The 22,335-nt window shown below is 46.7% G+C and overlaps 1 protein-coding gene across 3 annotated transcripts in view; it reads right to left on the bottom strand.

The window, feature by feature from the left end:
- Positions 1 to 22,335, bottom strand: part of LCK (LCK proto-oncogene, Src family tyrosine kinase) — a 564,072-nt gene that overhangs the window by 16,162 nt on the left and 525,575 nt on the right. For all 3 annotated transcript variants that reach the window (XM_078680721.1, XM_078680719.1, XM_078680720.1), the window contains exons 10-11: positions 12,499 to 12,575; positions 5,373 to 5,526 (exon numbers count right to left, since the gene is read on the bottom strand). In XM_078680721.1, coding sequence (XP_078536847.1) covers positions 5,373 to 5,526; positions 12,499 to 12,575 — 231 coding nt within the window. The remainder of the gene's footprint in view (positions 1 to 5,372; positions 5,527 to 12,498; positions 12,576 to 22,335) is intronic.

The following is a 22,335-nucleotide window of genomic DNA, read 5'->3' as shown; positions in this document are numbered from 1 at the left end:
AGTTGTGCTCCTTTTCTTTAGATTACATACTCCTCGGAGGAGACTGTAACCAGGTTGTTGATCCCTTTCTTGACCGTCACTCGAAAGTCACTTTTGTTCCCTCTAGAATGCACACGCAGTTTGTGAACTCCTTTCAACATAATGCCTTAGTAGATATTTGGAGATTATGCAACCCAGATGTTAGAAAATACAGTTTCTTCTACCCCCCCTCATCAATCCCAATCTCGCATTGATCACATTTTTCTCAGTAAATCCCTATCCCAACATGCTATCCGTTCTGAAATTGGTTCCATCTTACTTTCCGACCATGCCCCAGTTTTTGTAGACCTTGACCTACTCCCATTCTCTCCCCACTCTGGCAGATGGCGATTTAATAATGCTTTACTTTTAGAACCTTCCTTTTGTACCGAATTCACTGCCTTTGCCAAGGAATTTTTTCTTTTAAATCAAACCCCTGACTCTCCTTTTGTTATGGCTTTTGAATTCATTCAAAGCAGCCTCTAGGGGTTTTATTATTAATTTTGTATCTCGACGGAAGAAACTTCGAGAGGCCAAGTCGGAGAAAATTTTGGCTGACATTAAAGCTTTAGAACTTGCTTATTATGCTTCCAAATTTGATACCTCCCTTAAAGCTCTTATTGAAGCAAAGATTTCTTTTAACAAATTCACAACAGACGCTGCCTCTAACATTCTGTTAAAATGTAATTCTAGATATTATGGGGGTAAGAACAAGATGAGGAAACTTCTAGCCAATTACTTAAAGATTCGTAAGGAACGTACAAAAATTCAATCTATCAAGACTTCTTCCGGTGAATCCACTTTTAAGGATAAAGATATTCTTTCTGAATTTGCCAAATTTTACGGTACTCTTTATACCCCAGAACAGGTTCCAACATCTGATGATCTTCTTTCTTACTTTCAATCTCTTCCCTCTCCCTCGGTTTCACACGTTGATTTTCATGCTTTGGAACAAGACATTTCGCTTTCTGAAATCTCTCATGCTGTATCCAAACTTCGTCATGGTAAATCTCCAGGTCCTGATGGGTTTACTATTGAATTTTACAGCCACTTTGCCTCTCTCCTTCTTCCCAAACTCTTACTCTTATTTCAATCTTTCTCTGCTGCCAGTTCCTTTAGCGGTTCTTTTCAACAAGCCTTAATTTGTTTAATTCCAAAGGAGGATAAGGATCACTCCTTGTGCAAAAATTATAGACCAATATCTTTGGTTAAAACGGATTACAAAATTCTAGCAAAAATATTAGCACTTCGTATGGATCCCCTTTTGCCTGATTTCATTGGTCCAGAACAATCTGGCTTTGTCAAAGGACGTCTCTCCTCTGATAATGCCCGGGTTTTTCTTAACATTCTTAGCAAATCCTCTTCCTTGACTCTTCCCTTTGCAGCTATGTCTCTAGACGCGGAGAAGGCTTTTGATCGGATAGGGTGGGACTTCATGTTTCAGGCTTTACGTTGGATTGGTATTCCCACTAAATTCATTTCTATTGTTTCTTTGCTTTATTCTGATCCTCAAGCTTCTATTTTTGTTAATGGGATGTCCTCGGATTATTTTTCTTTACATAGAGGGGTTCGTCAAGTTTGCCCCTTATCTCCTTTACTTTTTGTTTTAGCCTTAGAACCTTTCCTTACTAAAATTCGCTTAGATGATACTATCTCTGGTTTTCATTTTGGTCCCCAACAAGTCAAACTCTCGGTTTATGCCGATGATATTCTTTTTTATTGTTCTGATCCTGCCACCTCCATTCCCTCTTTTCTTCAACAGGTCTCTTCTTTCTCTGCAGTATTCGGATATCGTTTGAATGCCCGCAAGTGTGAAATTTTACCTTTGAATCCTCTTTGTCAGAAGCATCTCTTTTCTTGTACAGGTTTCTCATGGCAACCATCTAAAATGAAATAACTATTTCCATGCTTCCCTTACACATTCCTCTTTCTTTCTTCAAGAAGATTGACTCTTTATTACTGAAGTTCCTATGGAACGGTAAGCATCCTCGAATAGCTCTTGCTTCTTTGCGTAAAGACAAAGCTCACTCTGGAGTACGTTTTCCGGATTTCAAACAGTATCATCGTGCTTTCTCCCTGAAGCAATCGACTCGTTGGTTTTCGTCTATTCTACCTCATTATCCATTTCTCCTTTTACCTATCGTGAATTCTTATCCTTTACGTCTTCTCTAACTCGTTTTCGCTCGCCTATTCTTTCACATTCTCGTAATCTTCTCTCTCCCTACTTAACTTCATCCTATCCGTCACTCCTCTCCATGCACGAACAGCCAATTTGGAATAACACTCTTCTAAAAATCCGTAATCGCACCATTTTTTGGAAAACTTGACACTCTCGAGGAATATGTTGGATTTCTCAATTACTTTCTCAATGTATGCCTCTCTCCTTCAAAGATCTTCAATCTCTTTTCTCCTTACCTGCTTCTACCCGTTCGCAATACAATTCCCTTTATCCAGTCTTACTCTCCTATCTTCAATCTCTTTCATCCTCTAATGATGTTCCTTCAGATCACAAATCCACCTCCCTTTTGCTGGAGACTTCTCCTTCTGCATCCGCTCTATATAATTCTTTCCGTTTTACTACTGATAGATTGAAATCTCGCATTGAACTTGCATGGGAGTTAGACTTTTCTCAGACCTGGCCTGTACTTCTTTGGGATAAAATTTGGACTAAACTTCATAAGACCTCTAGAGCTGCTAACACCACCCAAACTTTATTTTTCATTTATCACAGAACTTTATTTACTCCACTTGCTTTGTCCCGCTTTTCACCAGACACTCCCTCTACATGTTGGTCTTGTCCCTGCCTCTCTGCCGATCTTAAACATATGTTGTTTGAATGCCCCCCTGCTTACCAGTTCTGGCAGATGGTCTGGCGGCAAATACAAAAGATTTTCCATTTTCAGGTCCCCTTTTCACCCACACTAGTATTTCTTGGTTCCCTCTCATCAGACCTTCCTCATTCTCCCAATCACTACCCTTTACTTGACCTTTTCATTGCTGTTGCCTTTCATATTATCACTTCTAACTGGAAACAGGCTGCAACTATTTCATATCAGTCTTGGTGGAATGCAGTCTGTTTTAATCATCGTTTAGACACCAATTATGTATCTCCCATCTCCCTAGCTATCAAATCTGATCTGATTTGGCTCCCTTTAGTAACGTACCTCTCTTCCTCTGCCCCAGTTCATTCCTCTCCTGATCCTGAAACAGTTGAGGTTCGCAAGCCCCCGTGATTTTCTTATTCCTGTTTTTTTTACCTTATTATTTGATTATAATTCTTCAGTCTCAATATACTGTGTTCTATCTATTGTATTAGTACTCTTATGATGTGTTCATAATTCTTCATGCTTGTAATGCTTACTTTTTATGAAATTTGTATTATTATTATATTGTTTATTTCTTCCATCCACTCATTGTAACTCTTCTCCTCTCATCCCCCCTTCCCTTATTCCCCCCCTTTATTCTCTTTTTTCTCAATAAATCAAACTTAAAAAAAAAAAAGAAAAAAAAAAGAACAAGCTGCAAACTGAAATTGGACACTACTGAAATAAATTGCTAGTTTTATGCCTGCTGAAGATCCGAAACAGAAAGTACAAGCATGAATTATATCACAGTTGAAATATGGAATAACCATACCCAAGCCTCAAGATGCAACGAGAACAGCTCTTCTAAAAGCTAGCCTGAACGTCCTTGAATTACCAACAAGAATTTCTGAGCACATTATGCCAGTTCTAATGAAATAAAGCGTCAGCCTCTCCAAGCTCGGCCTGCACCGTCTTTAAAGTACTAACACTTTATGCACTCTACAGCCTAACCAAGTAACGTACAATGTCGGGGAAGTTCAGGCGTTGCTGCAGCACAAATCATTTTATCCTCAACACTAAGTGATGCCAAGAACATGGGTCCTTCTCAGCTCTCTTCCCGTGCCCGTTCTCTGACCCACGCTTGAGGGGTGGTTGGACAGTCCCTCTTTAGGGCTCCTTCTGCCCCTCACTGAAGGGCCGGGGCTGTCTCTCCCTTTCACTCCAGGGCTCCCTCTACCCATTTCAGCCTGTCTCTCTTCGATCTCTCTCTAGCTGCACCCTCGAGAGGGCATCTCTTCCCATAACTCCCAGGGCCGGACTGGCTGCCGGGCAGTTTGGAATGTTGCCGAGCAGGAGGCTGATTTCACTGCAGTGGGGGCTGATTTAGTTCATGGAGACCTGCGTGTGCTTCGAAATAATTAAAGCAAAACAAACTTTGTTTAGCACATGCAGGTCTCCATGAATGAAATCAGCCCCCACCGCAGTGAAATCAGCCTCCTCCACTTAATAAACCCACGCGGACAGAGGCTGTCTCTTCCTCTCCCTTATGGGCTCGTTTGACTCCCTCACTGAAGAGGCCGTCTCTCTCTTTGTTTCTCCCTCACCATAGGGGCCCTCAGCCGCTCACTAGAAGAGGCTCTCTCACCTCTCATTCCTGGATTCCTTCCATCCCCACACTTAAAGGACCGTCCCCTCCCCACTTGCCCTCTCTTTCAATCCAATAGCGGTGCCCCCCCATCTTCCACCGTTGCCGTCACCCTCTTGCCTTACACTGTCGTTGATACAAGGATGCTGGCAGACACAGCCCTAACAAAGACAGCGGGTACTAAGCAGTGTCCCAGGGCAGGGGAGCAGGTTGGGGCAGGGTGCTTTCCTTGCCCTGTTCCCTGCTGCTGGGGAGCCCTCTGGAGCGCAGCGATGCCTGATGGCGTCCCAAGGAAGCCCCTTCTGCTAGTTGAAGCCGCCATAGCCGAGCATCCTTCTGCCGGGTGGTGGTCTAGGCCACAATTCCCTGTTCCTGGCTTTTTACTCTCTTGAAGGCACCTCCCCTGGGCGTGTACTGACCTTCCCTACTTTAGCTTTAAATTTGCAGGCTTTGCCGTATGTACTCACATTCCCTGACCCTGTACTCACCTTCCCAAGCAGTGAACTTGCCTTCCCTGGTCACATACCCACCGTGTATCGGGGTGATGGTGGGTACATGACCATAGAAGGCAAGTATAAGCCAGGAGATAAATACATGGGGAAGGAAGATGGGAACATGGCCATGGGAGTTGAGTGCATTGCCTGGGAAGGTGCTGACACGGGAAGGGAATTACAGTATATCGCCAAGGCAGCTGAGTATGCAGCCATTAAACATGGCCTCCCAAGAACATTGCACTCTCCTTCCCAGCCAATGTACTCACCTGGCCTGCTATGTCTTCAACTTCCCTGTCCATGGACTCACCGGCCATGATTTTCTACTCGCTTCCAAACCCATGTATTCACCTTCCCTGACCATGTACTTACCGTCACTCACTGTGTACTCGCCTTCCCATCCCATGTACTCACCTTCCCTTGCGGTGTACTCATCGTCCTTGATTAGACGCGCCAGGCCAAAGTCGGCGATCTTACAGCTCAGGGTCTCGGACACCAAGATGTTGGCTGCTCTCAGGTCGCGATGAATGTAATTCTTGCGCTCGATGAAAGCCATTCCTTCAGCCACCTGCAGGGCGGTGACAGAGACAGGGGCAACAGGTGAGGCGAGAAGATAGAAAATAACTCTTTTCAACTTTAAGGAACTGTGTGAGGACCAGAGGGGCTGAGAATGGACTTTTTGTTGTATAAACCCTGGCTGGCTTTTATCCACAGAAGCTTAATGATCCCATAGGGGACTGGACTACTTTGGAAAATAACTTGTTGGCTCTAAAGCCGTGTTTCAAGAATGAAGATGATTCTGTACACACAGAGTTGAAAGCTCGCCTTTATATTTGTTGTGGTATCAGTGTTAATTCTCCTTTTCTTATAAGTTGGGGATGACATTTGCCAGTTTCGGCCTATCCCTTCTGAATCTGTAGAAACAGATTCAGGAGCAGAGCAGCGCAAAGAGATCCCCCCTGGACTCTGAGGGACAAAGTAGAGATGAGGAAAAACTCGAGAATGCTCCAGAACGTTAAAGAACAGTGAGGATGAGGAGAACTGACAACTCTGATGAAGTTGGCAAAGCAGTACGAGAAAGAGGAGAGTGGCCTGGGGCAGCATAGGCGGTAGAGGGAAGAGAAATGATCTGCATTTATTTTGAGGGACAGGGAGAGGACAAGAAGGAGGCAGGGAACTCCTCTGACCTTTGAGGGACAGAGTGAGAAGTTGGTGGGACAAGAGCCCTCCTGACCTTTGAGGAACAGTGAGGTGGAGGAGAACTAACAATTCTTCTGCAGTCAGACGTGCAGTGTGAGAACCAGGAGGGGACTGAGACCTCTCCTGAAATTTGGGGGTGCCATAACAGAGAGCAGGTTTGAGTCCATTCTGTTCCTTTGACGGACTGGAAGAGAGGGAGAAGGATGCCATGAGGATGAGGAGGATGTAACACTCTCCCAAACTTTCAAGGCACTGTGAGAAGGAAGAGAGACAATAACTCTCCTGCACTTTGTGGAAGGGCACGAAGACCAGGAGGGGGGAGAACTTTTTTGAACTTTGAGAATTGGGGCAGTTACACTTAGACCATCCAGTGAGCAGTATCTTCAGGAGAGACTTCAAAGAAAATAGACAATCTAAGAAGTACTATAGAGAGAGTGAATTTTGTGTTGACCCCTTTCTGGGAGTAGCCTTTGTGTTTCACCTAACAGACAGTTTGTAGCTTTCTGGGTGTAAAATACCTTCTGTTGGTAATACCAAGAACTTATGGCCACAGGGCCTTTCCATGCTTCCATTGGTTACATTATTGTCACTCTCATTTACTTGCTTCTTAATCAATAGGTTTCCTTCCTCTTCCTATGTTCGCCTTTTCCCTCGAGCCTAGCCTCATTACTAACCATTTGAATGGCTGACACATCCTTTCACAGCTTACTTTTAAAGAACTACTTTTATAATAAGCACTCCATGAGAATACATTTGTTTTCTGTCACTCTACCTCATGGGCTTCTCTTCGCAAAATACTGAGGGCCTCATTTACTATATTTTGACGCACGGTCGGCAGTGCAGCAAGCCTTCCTGTTGTGCTGCCGTGCGTCAAAAAAAAAAAAGGAATGAGCCATATCTACAAAATATTGCGCATTCCTGTCCTTCTCCCCTGCACGGAGCACAAACAGCCATTGTGAGCCAACACAGACACCCTTGCCTCACGTTGCATGGGTGCCTGGGTTGCGGGGATGACTGTTTTTGTGCAGGAAGGGACACCTTCCTGCACAAAAACAATCATTGATGGCATTTTTCTCTTTTTCTATGCGTGCTGCAGAACGCAGCACGCATATAGAGAGGAAAAAATGAGGAGAAATAAAAGTATTTCTCCTTGTGGTGCCACTCCTATGGCTCCCCAGGGGAGGCGTAGGATTCTGGCGCATTCTCAGCTTTACAAAATGTTGTAAATATGGCAATGTGTCAGGTCCCATGGCTGTTGCGTGGGAACACCCACAGCAACACCCATGGAACGCTCTTTTCACGCAGAGTAATACGTGAAAGGGGTCCATATTTACAAGGCCATGAAAATTCACCCAGGGTAACTTTATGTGGCATAATTTTGAACTGCATTGGCTGCTGGTGTGTCAAAAAAGTGATGCACCTTGCATCGCAATAGGCTTGTAAATGAGGCCCCCAGTCCATGCTCCACATTGCTCTCGCCCTCATGTGCTGCTCTATCATGTGCTTCTTTATCTGTTGGTGTCTCGCTCATGTGCTGCTTTTCCAGCCTTTAACCTTTCTCCTCCCACCGCCTTTATTTTTATTTTGTCCCCCTGCCCACTCACTGTTGCTTCCATCCACCCGCTTCTCTGTTACTTTTCCCACCGTCATGGTCTTTTAAAAAAAAAAAGTTTACTTTTTTCCCCATTACTATGAGGACCTGGCAGCTCTAATTTGTTGCTGTTCTACTCTGTTTGCTGTAATGCACTTTATGGCATTTCAGTTTGTTTTATTTACTGTGCCAAGTGGCATCTGCCATCTTCGATCAGTAAATGGTGCCCGTGTCATTCTGTAGGCACAGGCTAGCATGGTGACATATGCACGCGCCTACTGAATGACACAGGTGCCAGTAGCTTCATGACGAGTATGCATTTTTTCTTTCCATTGCTGCACAACATTGGCAAAAGCATTTTAAAAAACCCTTGTGTTTGTTTTTTATTTTTTGCTGTTTAAAATGTTAGATTAACTGCTTTTTGTTCACAAAGTAAAGACATGCATACACACAATAAAGATACAAACCTTTTATCAAAAGGATCTACAATGCAATATTGTGCTGTAAACACCTTTCAGCAGCACCAGTTACAATGCAAACTTCATCCTCTGACTCCTTTTCATAACACTCTTTTTTGAAGGCACAGATTATTTCTACTAAAGCAGGCTCTTCAGCAAAAGAGCTTCCATATTTTTGAAGGCCAAGATGTTGTTTCATTAAAGTATTTTATTCCCTGGACAACTGTGGCAACACACACAAAGTCGTCCAACTATTACCAAACACTTGCCCTAATAAAAAGAGAGACCTACTGGCTTTAGCAATGCTTGCTTAATTGTATGGTCAGTAGGCCAGCACTGAAAATATTTGCACTGTTACTGCATCCTGGTATACTCCTCTCACAGTCCCAATAGTTCATAAAAAGAGATAAGACTAGAGATGGCCATGACTTTTCTGCACCTCGTTCACACTATTTAGTGACGCAAGAGCCATGTCAAGTTACCAATTCGCATCCTAGTGTGTAGGGGGACACAAAGCACACCTGAACACAAAGCACACCTTTCTGAATAAAACATGCAACTCACTGTATCCACAGTAGTTGTCATTATTGTGTTTTTCTGAATTAAGAGCTCCTTTTACTGAGCATTTTTAACAATGGATATGGACAGTGTTTAGTTTGTAAAATAACGAGTGCTGGTACTCAAAACTGTGCTCAGAAGCCAGAGATTGGCAGGAAGAATACCAAGGCTATGAAGTCCTAAATCCACCCCAGGCCTCTATAACCCTCTGCTAGACACTCCCTGGCCCTTTATTTCACTCCTGCTTTTTCTCTTTTTATGGCTGGGCGTAGTTTGCGAAGTAGCGCTACGTGAAGCTATGCAAAGTGCACTTTGCGAGCCATGCGTAGCACTACGAGAACTGCCTTGTGCCCTGTTCGCACTGTGTAAGATGCCGTTTTCAATGAAAGCACAGTGCGGACAAGCATCCGGCGCTGTGCAATCATTGAAAACGGCATCTTGCACAGTGCGAGCTGTAGTTTTCTGCCGCTCTAGTACATTTTTACTCGAGCGGCAGCTTTCTCAATGCGGACTGGTAGTTTCTCATCGCGAACGGTCGCGAGCATACGCGACCACTCGCAATGAGAAACCTGACCTCCCAGCGTTGAGAATCTTGCCGGGAGGTTTCTTTTCCACTCTCGCGATCGCAATTTGATATTGCTGATCGCGAAAGAGGAAAAAGTCTCGCCGGGATGTCATTTTGCTTGGTCGCGGTCGCCAACTTGATGTTGAGGACCGCGAGCAAGCAAAAAATGTCCGCTGCAGTACGCTAAGCTACGCGTGTTTGCACTGTACTACGTGCAGTTTGCGTAGTGCGAAGTAACGCAAACTTCGCAAACTACACAAGCGCAGCGTAGTGCTTTGCCCAGGGTTATTTGTGATGGTCTTTCTGCCTTTCTATTCTTCCTTCTTTCCCCATTGTTGTGTTTCTCTCTTGTTCTCAGTAAATTCTAGAGAGGAAAAAAATTGCTGGTTCCCAAAAAAGAGTGCATGTGGACCCCACCTGGAACCGCTATCTCAAATTAGGCACTGGCTATGGAGCTGTGAAAAAATGTGCTCATCTTCACAAAGAAGGCTCCCAGCATTAACACAGAATAGGAGAAATGCCACTGCCCTGGAAAGAGAGCAGTTAAGAAATGAATGGAGAGCAGACAGTGCTGGTCAACCTAAAGTACTGCTGACTCCATTTTAAAAAGCAAAAAGAAAACAATAATGTGCTGAAATACATACTGTTAATATTAAATTAACGATCGATCCCGCCACACTTCCACTGAAAGGTTTTCTGTTCATTCGTAGGTTGGGATATTTTAAATGACCAAGTAAAAATGCTAGGGACATCGATCTAGTTCATTCTTTTAAGAGTTTATCTTTCAGTTTAACAAGTTGTTATCTGTTTTGGATTGTGCTTGAGAGATCCTTATTATTAGGGCTCCCAGTTCGTGGTATTTGTTTTTTTTTAACACTTACATCTGTATTTATCCATATTGTTTTTTTGATCTTTTTATGTGTATTTATCCACATTTTATTTTGTCACAAGCAAAAACAGAAGATGCAGCTAGTATTTTGTCACCTTTATTTCAATAGGCAATGCGCGCTTGGTTGTTATAGGTTTAGATAGATTTATGTAGAAGGATAAATGGGTCACTGCTTTTAACACAGAGATACTTTTGTTACTTGCAGTTAATAAATTGCAGTCCTTCTAATGTAACCCTCACTGTCTTATGCAACACAAAAAATATACATTGATTTACACACATATGATTTATTGTCAATGTATGATGTAAAGCGCTCGATGCCTTGCATTATAATGAGCAGGGCTACAGGGCTATAAAAGAATTAAAACAAAATAGTGGAATTCAAATTGTTATTTGTGTACATATCGGGACAGACCAATACATCCAACATTCCTACAATGCATGCAAATCTCCTGACCCAGGGACTGAACAAAGCAAAAGGAGGCCTCTTTTAAATACCTGTGAAGTGATAAGCTGTGTGCATTTGTTTTCCCTCAATTGCTTTTAGGTTTGCATCTTCCTCCTAACCACTCTCACCCTCCAATAGCTCCTAGCCAGCACACTTAAACAAAAGGAGGCCTGAATGCCCCTTAACCCCTCCCACGCTTGTGACGGAACTGCTCTGTAACGCCCCTTGGGTGGGCTGTGCTGGTGACGGAGCGGTCCCGTCACGGCCCGCTCGCCGCGCTTGCGCGGCGCGAATTCTGCGCCTGTGCTGAGCGTTCTGAAGAGCGGGCGGGGCCGTGACGGAACCGCTCCGTCACAAGCACAGCCCACCCGAGGGCCGTGACGGAGCGGCTCCGTCACAAGCGCCGGAGCGCCGCGCGGCCCCCCCGCCCCTTAGCGCTGCGGCAGAATAGCCGCCGCAGCGCAGGGGTTTATGTCGACCTTTGTTATGGGCTCAGCAGGAATTTGATAAGCCCTCTCCCCATCCTGCACTCGGACAGGCACGTCTTCTCCCCGCAGGCGGCAGCAAAGGTATTTTTCCGTTTCTATTTCTATTTATAAATACAGACGAAGGAGAAATATTTTTCCGTCTGTATTTATATGCAAAAATATACGGAAAACCGGGAGCCTTACTTATTGTTGATGTCCTGCCATTGTTATGTCTTCTCTTTGATAAGTACCTCGCTAAATTGAACTGCAGTGAATATCATTTACCATACAATCAACAGATGATAACAAAACGTGTTAAATAAAACATATTTAATAAATGAATCAGTAAATGTGTGTAAATTTGGAAATAGGACACAGATTCATCCGTTTACCATTGTGATTTGCATATAGCACTAACCTGATAAAAGACATTAGCAACCCAAATCAAACAAACTTAAAATGCTCCCAATGGTTCTAGAGAAAAACACTTAGCTGGCTTGAGGCTGACCAGCAAAGAAAACATTTAGGCCCTCGATTTACAGAGGTCCAAACAGAATGAGGCCCTGATAGGGTTCATTCAGTTAGAAGAAAGGGTAGTGTGAGTGACAGAGTACATCCCCCAGGGTAGAGATTCATGCAGTTGCTGGTAACTACTGTGCAGTTCATTGTCACTTACAAGCGACACTCGCAACATGACTAGGTGGCCACCTCATTCAATGTCATATGGTCACTGTTTCTAGTCCGTGGCTTTTTTGTGACAACCCAAAGCATCCTGTGTGTTGCAGTCTTGATTTACCTCAATTGAGCGAATTAGAGTGTCACGACTGATAGCAGTGATTCTGGGGTTGAACACCCAACACTCATTTACTTCCAAAAGCTGCTCACTCACCTGCAGGCACCGCCTAACTTGTTCTGTCGATAGTGTCTCAAATATCCACTCTCACTCGCTGGGAGACAACCCCTCAATCACTCACAGAACTCCTCTTATATACACACATACACTCATATTCATATTCTCACACAACGTCTCTCACTTGAAAGCACATGCTCAATCACAGAGATGCACACACCCGCTCACTCAGATTCCCGGTCATACATGCACACACTCACTCATTGTAAACACATGCTCAATTACACACATGTACACTCTCACTCACAAGGCTACCCTTTCATTTACTCACACACACACTCACTTGCTGAATAGTGTTCACACACACCTTCACTCACTTGCAGACATATTCTCACTCACACACCCTCTCCCTCTTGCAGAAACACGCACACCCGCTCCCACTCGCTTATAGCCACATTCACTCACAAAAGTCCTATCATTCACTGACTCAGACTCACTCCTTCATAATTCTCACCTGCGCCGACATGTCGATGAGTTTGTGGATGGTCAGCTGGAATCCTTCATCAGTTTTCAAAAAATCCACCAGGCTGCCTGCAAAACAGAGACATCTTCACTCAGCCATAGGATCTACCGTGCCGTCTACAGAGGTTGAAGGGGGCAGGATCTATTGGGAAGGCCGTTCTCAAGTTTTTTTCACTTTTATCAAAACATATTCCATACTTTTTGGTAAAGAACAACCGTTCCTGCACTGTTGATGACAACCTTGAGTGGCTTCCGGTTAAAGGGAAAGAAAGGTTCTCCAGCACTGTGAAGATTAATGTACTTGCATTTTCTTTTATTTGAGGTGGGTGCATGTTATTATACATGCAGGTACCACTAGGTAATGTCCAACAATATAGTCAAAGGATATTTTTTTCTTTATAGTTCTGCGTCCGCCCCACACTCACTGACCCTGCCTCCACGTGTGCTCAGGATCCTAGTTCCCTTACTTTGTTTTAAGCCCTTCCTCCACCAGCCCTTTATATCCCAACTGCCTCACCACACTTCTTCTCATTCCATTGCTTTTCCCGTCTCCACTCCCCTTGTACCTCTCATGTGGCATCTTGCCTTTACCTCTTCTTTCTTCTTCATGGCTTACTGTCCCTTTTTCCCTTACCCTCACTCTCCGTCATGCTTATTCGCCTCCCCTCTGCCTTGCTTCCGCTGTTCCCTCATCATTCCTTAGTTACCAAACGTCACCTCCTCCCTTAGCCTCCCTTTGTACCCACATCCCTACTTCAAAGTCTCCTCTGGCCTGTTTGCCACATTTTTTCTTTTTTTTTCTAGGCAGACGACAAACGGGGAGGTGAAGAGGAGGGTAGGGACGTGTCCCACCAGACATGTGCCCCAGTAAGGAGGGCTGGGCAGGTTTAAATTCCCCATTAAAATGGCGCCTCTGAAAGGGGAGGCAGGTGAGATGGCTGAGCAGTCAGTGACACTCGAGATTGTACAACAGGCTGGAGCCTCTCAAAGGTCAGGAGGCTTGGGCACAGCCAATGGGAGATCTTCTAACACATGTAGCATGGATTGTGGCAGTGCAATCTTACCTCATTCACAGAACACGCATTAGCAAAGCAAATAGGTTGCGCCTATATGAGAGCTATTGTCTTTGGCATGACTGAAAGTAAACAAAAAAGCACAATGATGCTGTCGATGTTGGCCACGCCAAAGCACTTTCTTTATTTCAACCACACTGCACAACAGCTCGCTGCTGTACAACATGGCTAAGAAAGATCTGCCACTTCAAAGGCAATTTGGTAAATCCCTAACTCCTCATCTTACCAGTGCTTTATAGGGAGGGTGTAACCAATCCTGAAGAACACAGTCACAAAGGGCCCATAAAAGCTAGTGTACAACAAGCATTAGACAGTGAGTGGTCAATAAGGACCAGCGTAGGGAAGGTGGCATCCCTGGATCACAGACTGGCAGCAGCCCACTGAGCATGATGTCAACAGCACCATTACATGTGGGGAGGTGGCAGAAGCAAGACAAACGGAGTCATGTAACATTAATGAAAAGGTGATCTTGAAGCTGCGATGCATGCAGTGGCAGCCGCCATTATTCACAGGTGGAGGGCCGGGAGGGGGTGCGGGAGGAGGGGCGGGTGGAGATGCAGGGGGAACGGTAAAAAAAACTAGTTGATGAAAGAAACACTTACCTTGCCACACCGGTCCCACGTCTCTGCTCCTGCTCTCCTCGTCAGACCGAGGCACAGCAAGCTCAAAAAAAGCTCCCCTGACAAATCACAATGCTACAATGCAGCGTTGTGATTTGTAAGCACCTAGGCTCCCTTGACCATTCACAATGCTACAATGCAGCATTGTGATTTGTTTTGAGGGTCCTGGTTTGAGGCTCAACCAGAGAAAGGGGGCCTGGGATTGTTCTCCACGCAGGTGGTAATGCAGCCTGCATGGAGAATGGGGTAAGTGCGAAATGACTGGTTTGGGCGGCCCGAGAGGGTCGACCAAACAGTTATTGTGCACTTAGGAGTGGGCAAACCACTCCTCCCCTGCCCTGCTCTGAGAGCAGAGCAGCCAAGCCCGCCTGCAAAGGAAACATAAAATCATAATAACTTGTAGTTATTATGATTTTATGTTTTCTCTTCTCACCTTGCTTGAAAGCAGTGAGGCAACGCTCCTACGCCATAGCGTAGGAGCCGCCACTGGATGCATGCCCATGAAGTAAAGACAAGACTTGTGAGATATTTTCTTGTTATATTGTGTATATATTTAGATCCATCATCGCTCAAAACACAAAGATATAAGCTCAAGTCTAGACGGTGTTCCGTATCTTTGAACACAATGACAGATACGCATTCTCACTGTACAAGATAGGAAGTTTGCCAATATCATCTTAAATCCATCCACTACCAAGTCTACCATCTATCTCTTTCATAAACCGAACCTCAGACAAATGCTACTTAGGCCAGATTCACAAAAAATTCTTTAGGAATTTACACGTGCACAACTTGGGAAAATGTGCATTTGAAAGATTCTCAAATTCACAAACCTAATTTGTACATACACAAAATGTGCTCGGTGTACTTAATTGGCCTTGCTCGTATGCATCTGACCTATATGCAAAGCCTGCCCCCAGGGGCAAGAAAGAAAATGTGAGAAAGGCTTTCGTTCACAGACCCCTATACTGCACAGCCCATGAAATGCATGAGCGGTGGACTGCAGGTTTACCTTCCCACCCCTAATTTGGGAATGGAAATGTCAATGTAAGCACTGACCTATGCGATTACTTCAGTCCTGTTCATATCAGTGTGCTTCCATTAGTGACATGACTACGTGGACGGGTGTTGGACTTCATCCTCTCTGCAGGGTCACCTTCAAACTAGAAGCTTCTCCCACTTCAAAGGGGGGCACCAGATATATGTATTAAACCTCCTGGGCCACTTATCAGTTCACTCCTTAACATCCAGAGGACCCCCCCAGTAGGACTGCCTTGTGCTTCAGATGACTGCCCTGCTGCTTGAAGACTGCTTTGTACTTCAGAGGAATGCCATGCTTCTACCAGAGGACAGTCCTGCTGCTTGCAGCCTGCCTTTTACCCTCAGAGGAGAGCCCAGATGCCTTCATACCAGGCTAACCTGAGTGACTCCAAGTTCAGCTTACTGACTGTCGATCTCATCTGAGCTACAGAGACACAACAAGCTCTAGAGGTTTCCCTGCAACTGCCCAGCTGTAACTATCCCTGTCTGAACCCACACCTGGGCATGCCTAAGCCCTGCTGGTGTGAGTTCCTGATTCCCAAGAGCTGCCTCTCTAGGTCCTGGATCCTTGGCTGGCATCAGTAGAACTCCTCCTGTGAAATCCTGAATTTTTAAGTTCTGTGTGCCAGACTTTGAGAGTGCAACTTTTGCAGCTGGGCTATCTTGGTCCCTGTATCCGGCCTGCACTCCATCATGGTCGGACTGAACTTGCGACCTTGTCCCAGTCTAGCGTGACCAAATACCCTCAGATAGTGCTTTCTGCTTCTTGGCTCTATTTTTTACTTAAACCTGTAAAATTGCTTATTTTTGGTTCTACTTATTGCGTTTTTGTCGATTTGGTCTCATTTTATTTATTAAATGTTACTCTATTTTTTTAATGGGTGTTGGATATCTCTTGTGTTTTCTATTTTTACTGTTTATGTGCTGCATAAATTGTTTCATATTTGTTAGTGGCGTCCTCAAAGCTCAGAATAATCCTAGTTGTCTCAAGTCTCACTGCCCGAAATCTGTAAATTTCCATCAGAAATCTGTGTGATAAAACCACATTTCCCCTTAATTCACCATTCATAGGCACTTGCAATGAAAGCCAAATGATATTTCCAGGGATAGATGGCTTGGTCAAATCAGGAAGTTTACATCACAAATGTGGAAGTGCAAATACTGTAGTAACCACTAGACAATTACTCTGCCCAACAGCAGGTGTGAGATTTCACCCCAAAATATTCACTGTCTGTACCCCATACATCAGGTTGGTCGTTTGCGCCTTCCTGGACAGAAGGTGTGTGTTCATCGCCTTCCACTAGAGTTAGGAGATGTTGGAACAAAAATTCTGCCTTTTGACACGAGCAAGGGGACTCGCGTAGCCTGCTCTACCGAAAGATGCGGTGCCTTTTTGTTTCCACTGATTTCCTCAGTGACTTGCGGGGATCCCGGAATACAGCTTCAGGCTTTAATGGACACTGAGGAAAGCACGAAGGAGTGCATTAAAGTCACTTAGAATTTCACTGCTGTATACACCTAATGTATAAATTGCTTCCTTTTGTAATTTTGTAATTCTAGAGCCTAAGCAACTTTATTTGATAACATGTGGTAATTCTTGAACCCCCTGTAACTATCCATTTAATGACATGCATCTAGTGTAAAGCGCTCTGGCACCTTTGGGTAATGTTGGTGCTATACATAAAAATGAAAAATAAATAAAATAAATACATTTGTCTTTCTCTGGCCTCTTCTTGTTTGCACTCAGCTTCATGAGGTGACAGACTGCAGGATGATGAAAGCCGCAACTAAGCAAGGGCCAAGCTGGGAGTGGTAACAAGGGTAAGGGAGTTGTAAAGCACATGCGGCTGAAGCCATGCAGTGCTTTGGAGTGTGTGTTGAATCTAAAAAGGTGAAACCCAAATCCTCCACAGCTGTCTACAGTGAGACTGGCAAAATGAAACCAACTGCCACTGGCCAACGAAAAGAAAACCAGTGCTTAATTTGAGCCGATGGTTTCCGGTGCTCAGCATTGGCACTTAATTGTCAACACCGGCGATTGACAGTCTGCCACAGGGTGGCGCTGTTTGGCTAATTTAGAGATGACCACAACAACAGTGACTTATTATTCAATATACATCAAAAAAGTACTATTACCTGTGTCCAAGCCATTTTTACAGCTTTAGGGGCCTGGAATAGTCTGATGTGTCACACTTACAGGAGTGTGATGGTTAGTAGTTGTGTTGTTACTACCATTGGTATCGCTGCCAGGGTCAATGTGTGGTGTAAGCTGCAGTGGCATCCTGATGAGAGCCCTGGCTCTTATTATTTTTACAAATGAAGCACTGAAGAAACAAATAAGAGTGACAAATAAGCCAACATATGGTAAGCAATAGGGGGACCCAAAACCCTTTTTAAATTTTTTTTTTAAAGAAGATAACAAAAGATCCCTGCAAGCAACAGTGCAAGCGCTGGCTCAGGCAAGACCTAAAAATAGCTTCACTCAACCATAGAACTGACATAGCATGAGCAGCATCTGCAGTGCAAGCCTCTCTCACATAGAAGAGAAACAGCACAAGAAGCATCAATGCAGCTTTAAATAATGCAGCAACAGTGCAATAGTCCCTCACACACACACAACAGCCACAACATGGACAGTTCTTTGTCGTTTGACCACAACATGGCAGTTGCGGTTTCGGCTGACACAGCCAACAAGACTTTTATCCCTACTATCTCATTCACTATGTCCTACCTACTACCAGGTTGTGTACTTAGAACATAGTCACCTACCATGCCCCACTGCTTTGAGAATCATAGCGCTCAGAGGCAACCACTGGGCCGTTAACAGAGCTCTATAAAAAACCTTAAAAATAATTATTCTTTCGTTGTGCACCCTTGCTTTTCCTTTAACAAAGGTTCAAAACTCAAAGTACAATGTAAAGCCCTCTTAACGCCATGTGAACTTGTCCCCAGGACCAGTTCCTTGTACCCATCTGGAGGAAGCCCCACACCCCCATCAAATGGAAACATCTTCCTAGCACCAGGGCTCCAAGTGCTGCCGTTTATCCCAGGGCTGGGACCGAGCCCATACCGCTGCATAAGCCATGCCCTCCTGGGAATGCATGAGTAATGCTTTTAAGAGCTGAGAAGCTGCCCCTTCCCCGAGAACAAGAGTGATGCTCGGATGTCAAGCTCTTCATGGAGAACAACTCAAGGAACTGAACCTGCCATAGAGCCGAAGGAGTCTGCCAAGCCCAAACGCTGCGTCACCCAAGAGCCAATTGTAGTGATGGAGCCACCCGGCCCATACTGCACACACGCATCCACACACCCCGAGGGCGGGCTCACCCGAGGGATTAAATAAAGGGGCGTGAGACCGCTTGGGGTCTTGGCCCAGTACCAATACTAGTGTGTGGTTGTCCCTCATTACTGTGGCCGTGAGCCAAAGACCTACTGCTGTGTCCGGAGTGCCCAGCCAGACCCGGACACTACACCGGTGACGAAGCAGGTCCCACCCATACCTCGTGTGCGCCTCACCTGCCCGTGCTGGTGTTCCTGGTGCGGAGGCGTGCAATCCACTCCGCCGCCCATGCTGTGCCTCTACTGCGGGAGCCCACCCCATGAAGTGTTGCCGTCCCTCAAGACATGGAGCACCGGTGCGTGCTCTCCTCGACGGGAGCCCACCCCGCTGTGAACCGCCGACAGCCAGCAGTCGTCGCGCCTGGAGCAGCGCCCCCATGGTGCGGCCGACCCTGTCCTGCGTGCGTTTGCGCTCATTGTGCCTGCACCCCCCGTGTGTGAGGCTCACGCCGGTGCTCCAGCAGCATCTGTGCCCAGCGGGGCTCCCACTGTCACGTGGTCGAGCCGGCAAGAAGAACAAGCACCTCTCTCTTGGTGCGCAGCTGTTCAGGCTCTGCAGCTCGTCCTCTACACGTGTGCCTGCTCCTCATGCCTAGCCCCCGCACCAAGTGAGGAGCCTGGAGGGAGTCAACACGTAGTGTGCAACACTTTGTGCACACATCAAAGACAGCCAAGGCACACGCCCTACACCCATATAGGAGCCCAGAGGGAGCACACGTCACTGCCATACACAGCTGACAGATCCTGGCCGGTTAGGCCCCGCAATCTGCCCCAGTTGCGCCCAGTGTCACTCCAGCCTGGTGCATATTTAAAGTCCGGCCTGCACCAGTGGGCGCCATTGCAGCAGACTGCAAGCAAAGCCTGCTCATGTGCTACCTTTCGAGGCCTTCGGTGAGCATGCTGTTGACTGGAGATGAGTCTGCAGGACGGCAGTGGAGGAGGCGCTGCCCCCGCGGCCTAACCGCCGCTTCCTCAGCAGGCGGTCCCGCCTGCCCACGATCGGCCTGGTCAGGCCATGGCTGCCCCCCTGCCTCCATTCAGCGAGCTCTCTGACCCCTCCACGGCTGCAGCGTGCCAGAAATCCTGGATCGGCCACTTAGACCACTATTTTGTGGGCGCGCGAGAGATGGATGGAAGGGTGAAATGGTCGCTCCTCATGTGCTACGGAGGAGGCGAGCTGTATGATCTTTTCGAGACGCTGCCCAACACGGGACCGGACGACGACTACAATGGGGTGGTCACAGCCTTTAACAGGCATTTCAACCCACAGATAAACCCCGACTTCAAGCGCTTCAAATTGCGACAGGCCAGACAAGGAGAGTCCGAGACCATTGACTTCTTCTACGCCTGCCTGAGGAAGTTGGCGAGCTCCTGCACGCTGCCAGATCAGAGATAGGAGATTTGGGCGTAGATAATCCAGGGGTGTCGTACTGTGACGCTGCACTGCTGACTGATACTCCGCCAGCCCAGCATCAGTCTGGACGAGATCCTCGTCCCCACCAGGTCTCACGAGGTGTCCAACACTCGAGCGGACGAGATTAGGCGGCACTCAACCAGCCTATGGCACAACTAGCACCGACGCGATCACCCTTGATCAAAGAGAAGAAGGTGGATGTCATCCAGAGATGACAGGGACTGCCAAGAGGGGCCGCAAGGTCGCCCAAGAGAAACGTGTGAGGAATTGTGGCCTGGACCATCCTCCTGCTGGAAGGTGTTTCGCAAGAGGGAAGACGTGTTCCCAGTGTGGTAAACTCAACCACTTTGCAAAGGTTTGCAAGAGCGGCAGGCCGAGGACAAATGCCCCAAACCCACGCGGAACGACGACAGCGGTGAGACAGATAACGCTTGAAGACATGCTGGACACCACCCCACCAGGGTTTGAACTAGGGACAGAAGATGATGATGCATTCTTCATGTCGTTTGTAGGTCGAGAAGGCACAAGGCATAGGCCGCCACCCATGTGCACGATCACAATGGCAGGATCTCCCGTGAGTGCCCTCATAGACACGGGGCGTCGGTGAATGTAATGGACAGTCACCAGTATGAGCACCTTTCCACGCCCGCCGCTTCTCCCGTCCAAGGCGATAATTTACACCTATGATGGGAATGAGCCGCTTCCCGTATGAGGAGTCATGGAGGTTGAAGTTGCCAATGAGGGCCATCGTATCAGCACAAAATATCACATCACGGAGGGAAAACGAGAAACACTCCTCAATTGCCACACGGCGGAGGATCTGGAGCTGGTCTTCTTCGTGAACCAAGTGCATGATCTACACGCCCGCCCCATGCTCAAAGACTTCCCCATGCTGTTTGAGGGCCTGGGTCGCCAAATAGGAAAAATGTTCAAGCTACACGTCCATCCAACAGTCTAGCCCATGGATTTGAGACACCGCTGGGTGCCCTTCCACCTACGCCTGCAAGTGGAGGAGGAGCTGAAGAAGCTAGAAAAGTTGGACGTGATAGAAAGGGTGTCAGATCCCACCCCATGGGTGTCGCCATTGGTCGTGGCCCCCAAACCAAAGCAGCCAGGAGCCATTCAACTGTGTGTGGACATGCGCCTTCCGAACAAGGCCGTGAAAAGGGAGCGTCATCTCACTTCCGCAATGGATGACATTGTGGCTGACCTCAACGGCGCCAAGTGGTTCACCAAACTCAACCTGAACGCTGGCTATCACCAGTCAGAACTCCCCCCCCCGACAGCAGGAACATCACAACCTTCTCCACCCACGTGGGGCTACGTCGGTACAAGCGGCTGAGCTTCAGGGTGTCCTCCGCCGCAGAGGTGTTTCAAAATGCGATAAGGGAGACACTAACTGGACTGCAAGGGGTTATAAATTTGAGTGATGACATCCTCGTATACTCCAAGACACTGGAGGAGCACCTCAGGGCCACCCTGCTACGAATAGCTGAGAACGGACTTACCCTGCACAAAGCCAAGTGCTCTTTCTACCAAGAGTCAGTGGATTTCTTTGGATATGTTTTCTCACTGGGGGCCTGCGTGTTGATCCAAAGAAGGCAGCGGCCATACGATCTGACCCGAAGCCCACGTCACCCATGGAGGTCCGCAGCTTCCTCTGTATGGCCACGTATTGCAGCTGTTCTATTCCCAATCTGCCGTCCCTCTCCGAGCCGCTCCGAGACCTGACGAAGTCTGGCCAGCCGTGAGTCTGGTCAACAGAAGAAGATCTGGCATTCCATGCCGTCAAGGAAGCCCTCATCGATGACAAGGTGATGGAGTACTTCCTCCCCCATCGGCGCACCGAAGTGGTGGTAGACGCGAGCCCCATGGGGCAGGGCAGGGTCCTGATGCAGGAGATGAAGTCCAAAGAGTGGGTCCCAACTGCCTACGCCAGCAGGGCGTTGACTGGAACAGAAATGAGCTACGCACAGATAGAGCGCGAGAACCTAGCCATCAAATGGGTGTGCCAACACTTCCATCTCTAACTGTATGGACACGAATTTTGGGTGATCACAGATAACAAGCCACTCGTTCCCTTGTTCGCCAGCATGTCCTGGCTCGCCCCTCCCCAGATCGAGAGATGGACAGTCCAGCTGTAGGCCTATCGTTTTTATGTCGTTTTTTGTCCAGGAGTCAACAACCCTGCCAACTTCCTTTCGCGAAACACTGGACCACCTGTGCCGCCTCTGTGGGTGTCCGAAGAAGACTGCACCAAGGAGTACGTCAGGATGATTTCTCTGGAAGCGTGCCTGGTGGCCCTCACATTTGAAGACATCGGAAAGGCGACTGAATCGAAC

The sequence above is a fragment of the Lissotriton helveticus genome, chromosome 3_1 (assembly GCF_964261635.1).
Source record: "Lissotriton helveticus chromosome 3_1, aLisHel1.1, whole genome shotgun sequence".
Taxonomy (NCBI): domain Eukaryota; kingdom Metazoa; phylum Chordata; class Amphibia; order Caudata; family Salamandridae; genus Lissotriton; species Lissotriton helveticus.
This window is presented reverse-complemented; position numbering and strand designations above follow the sequence as displayed.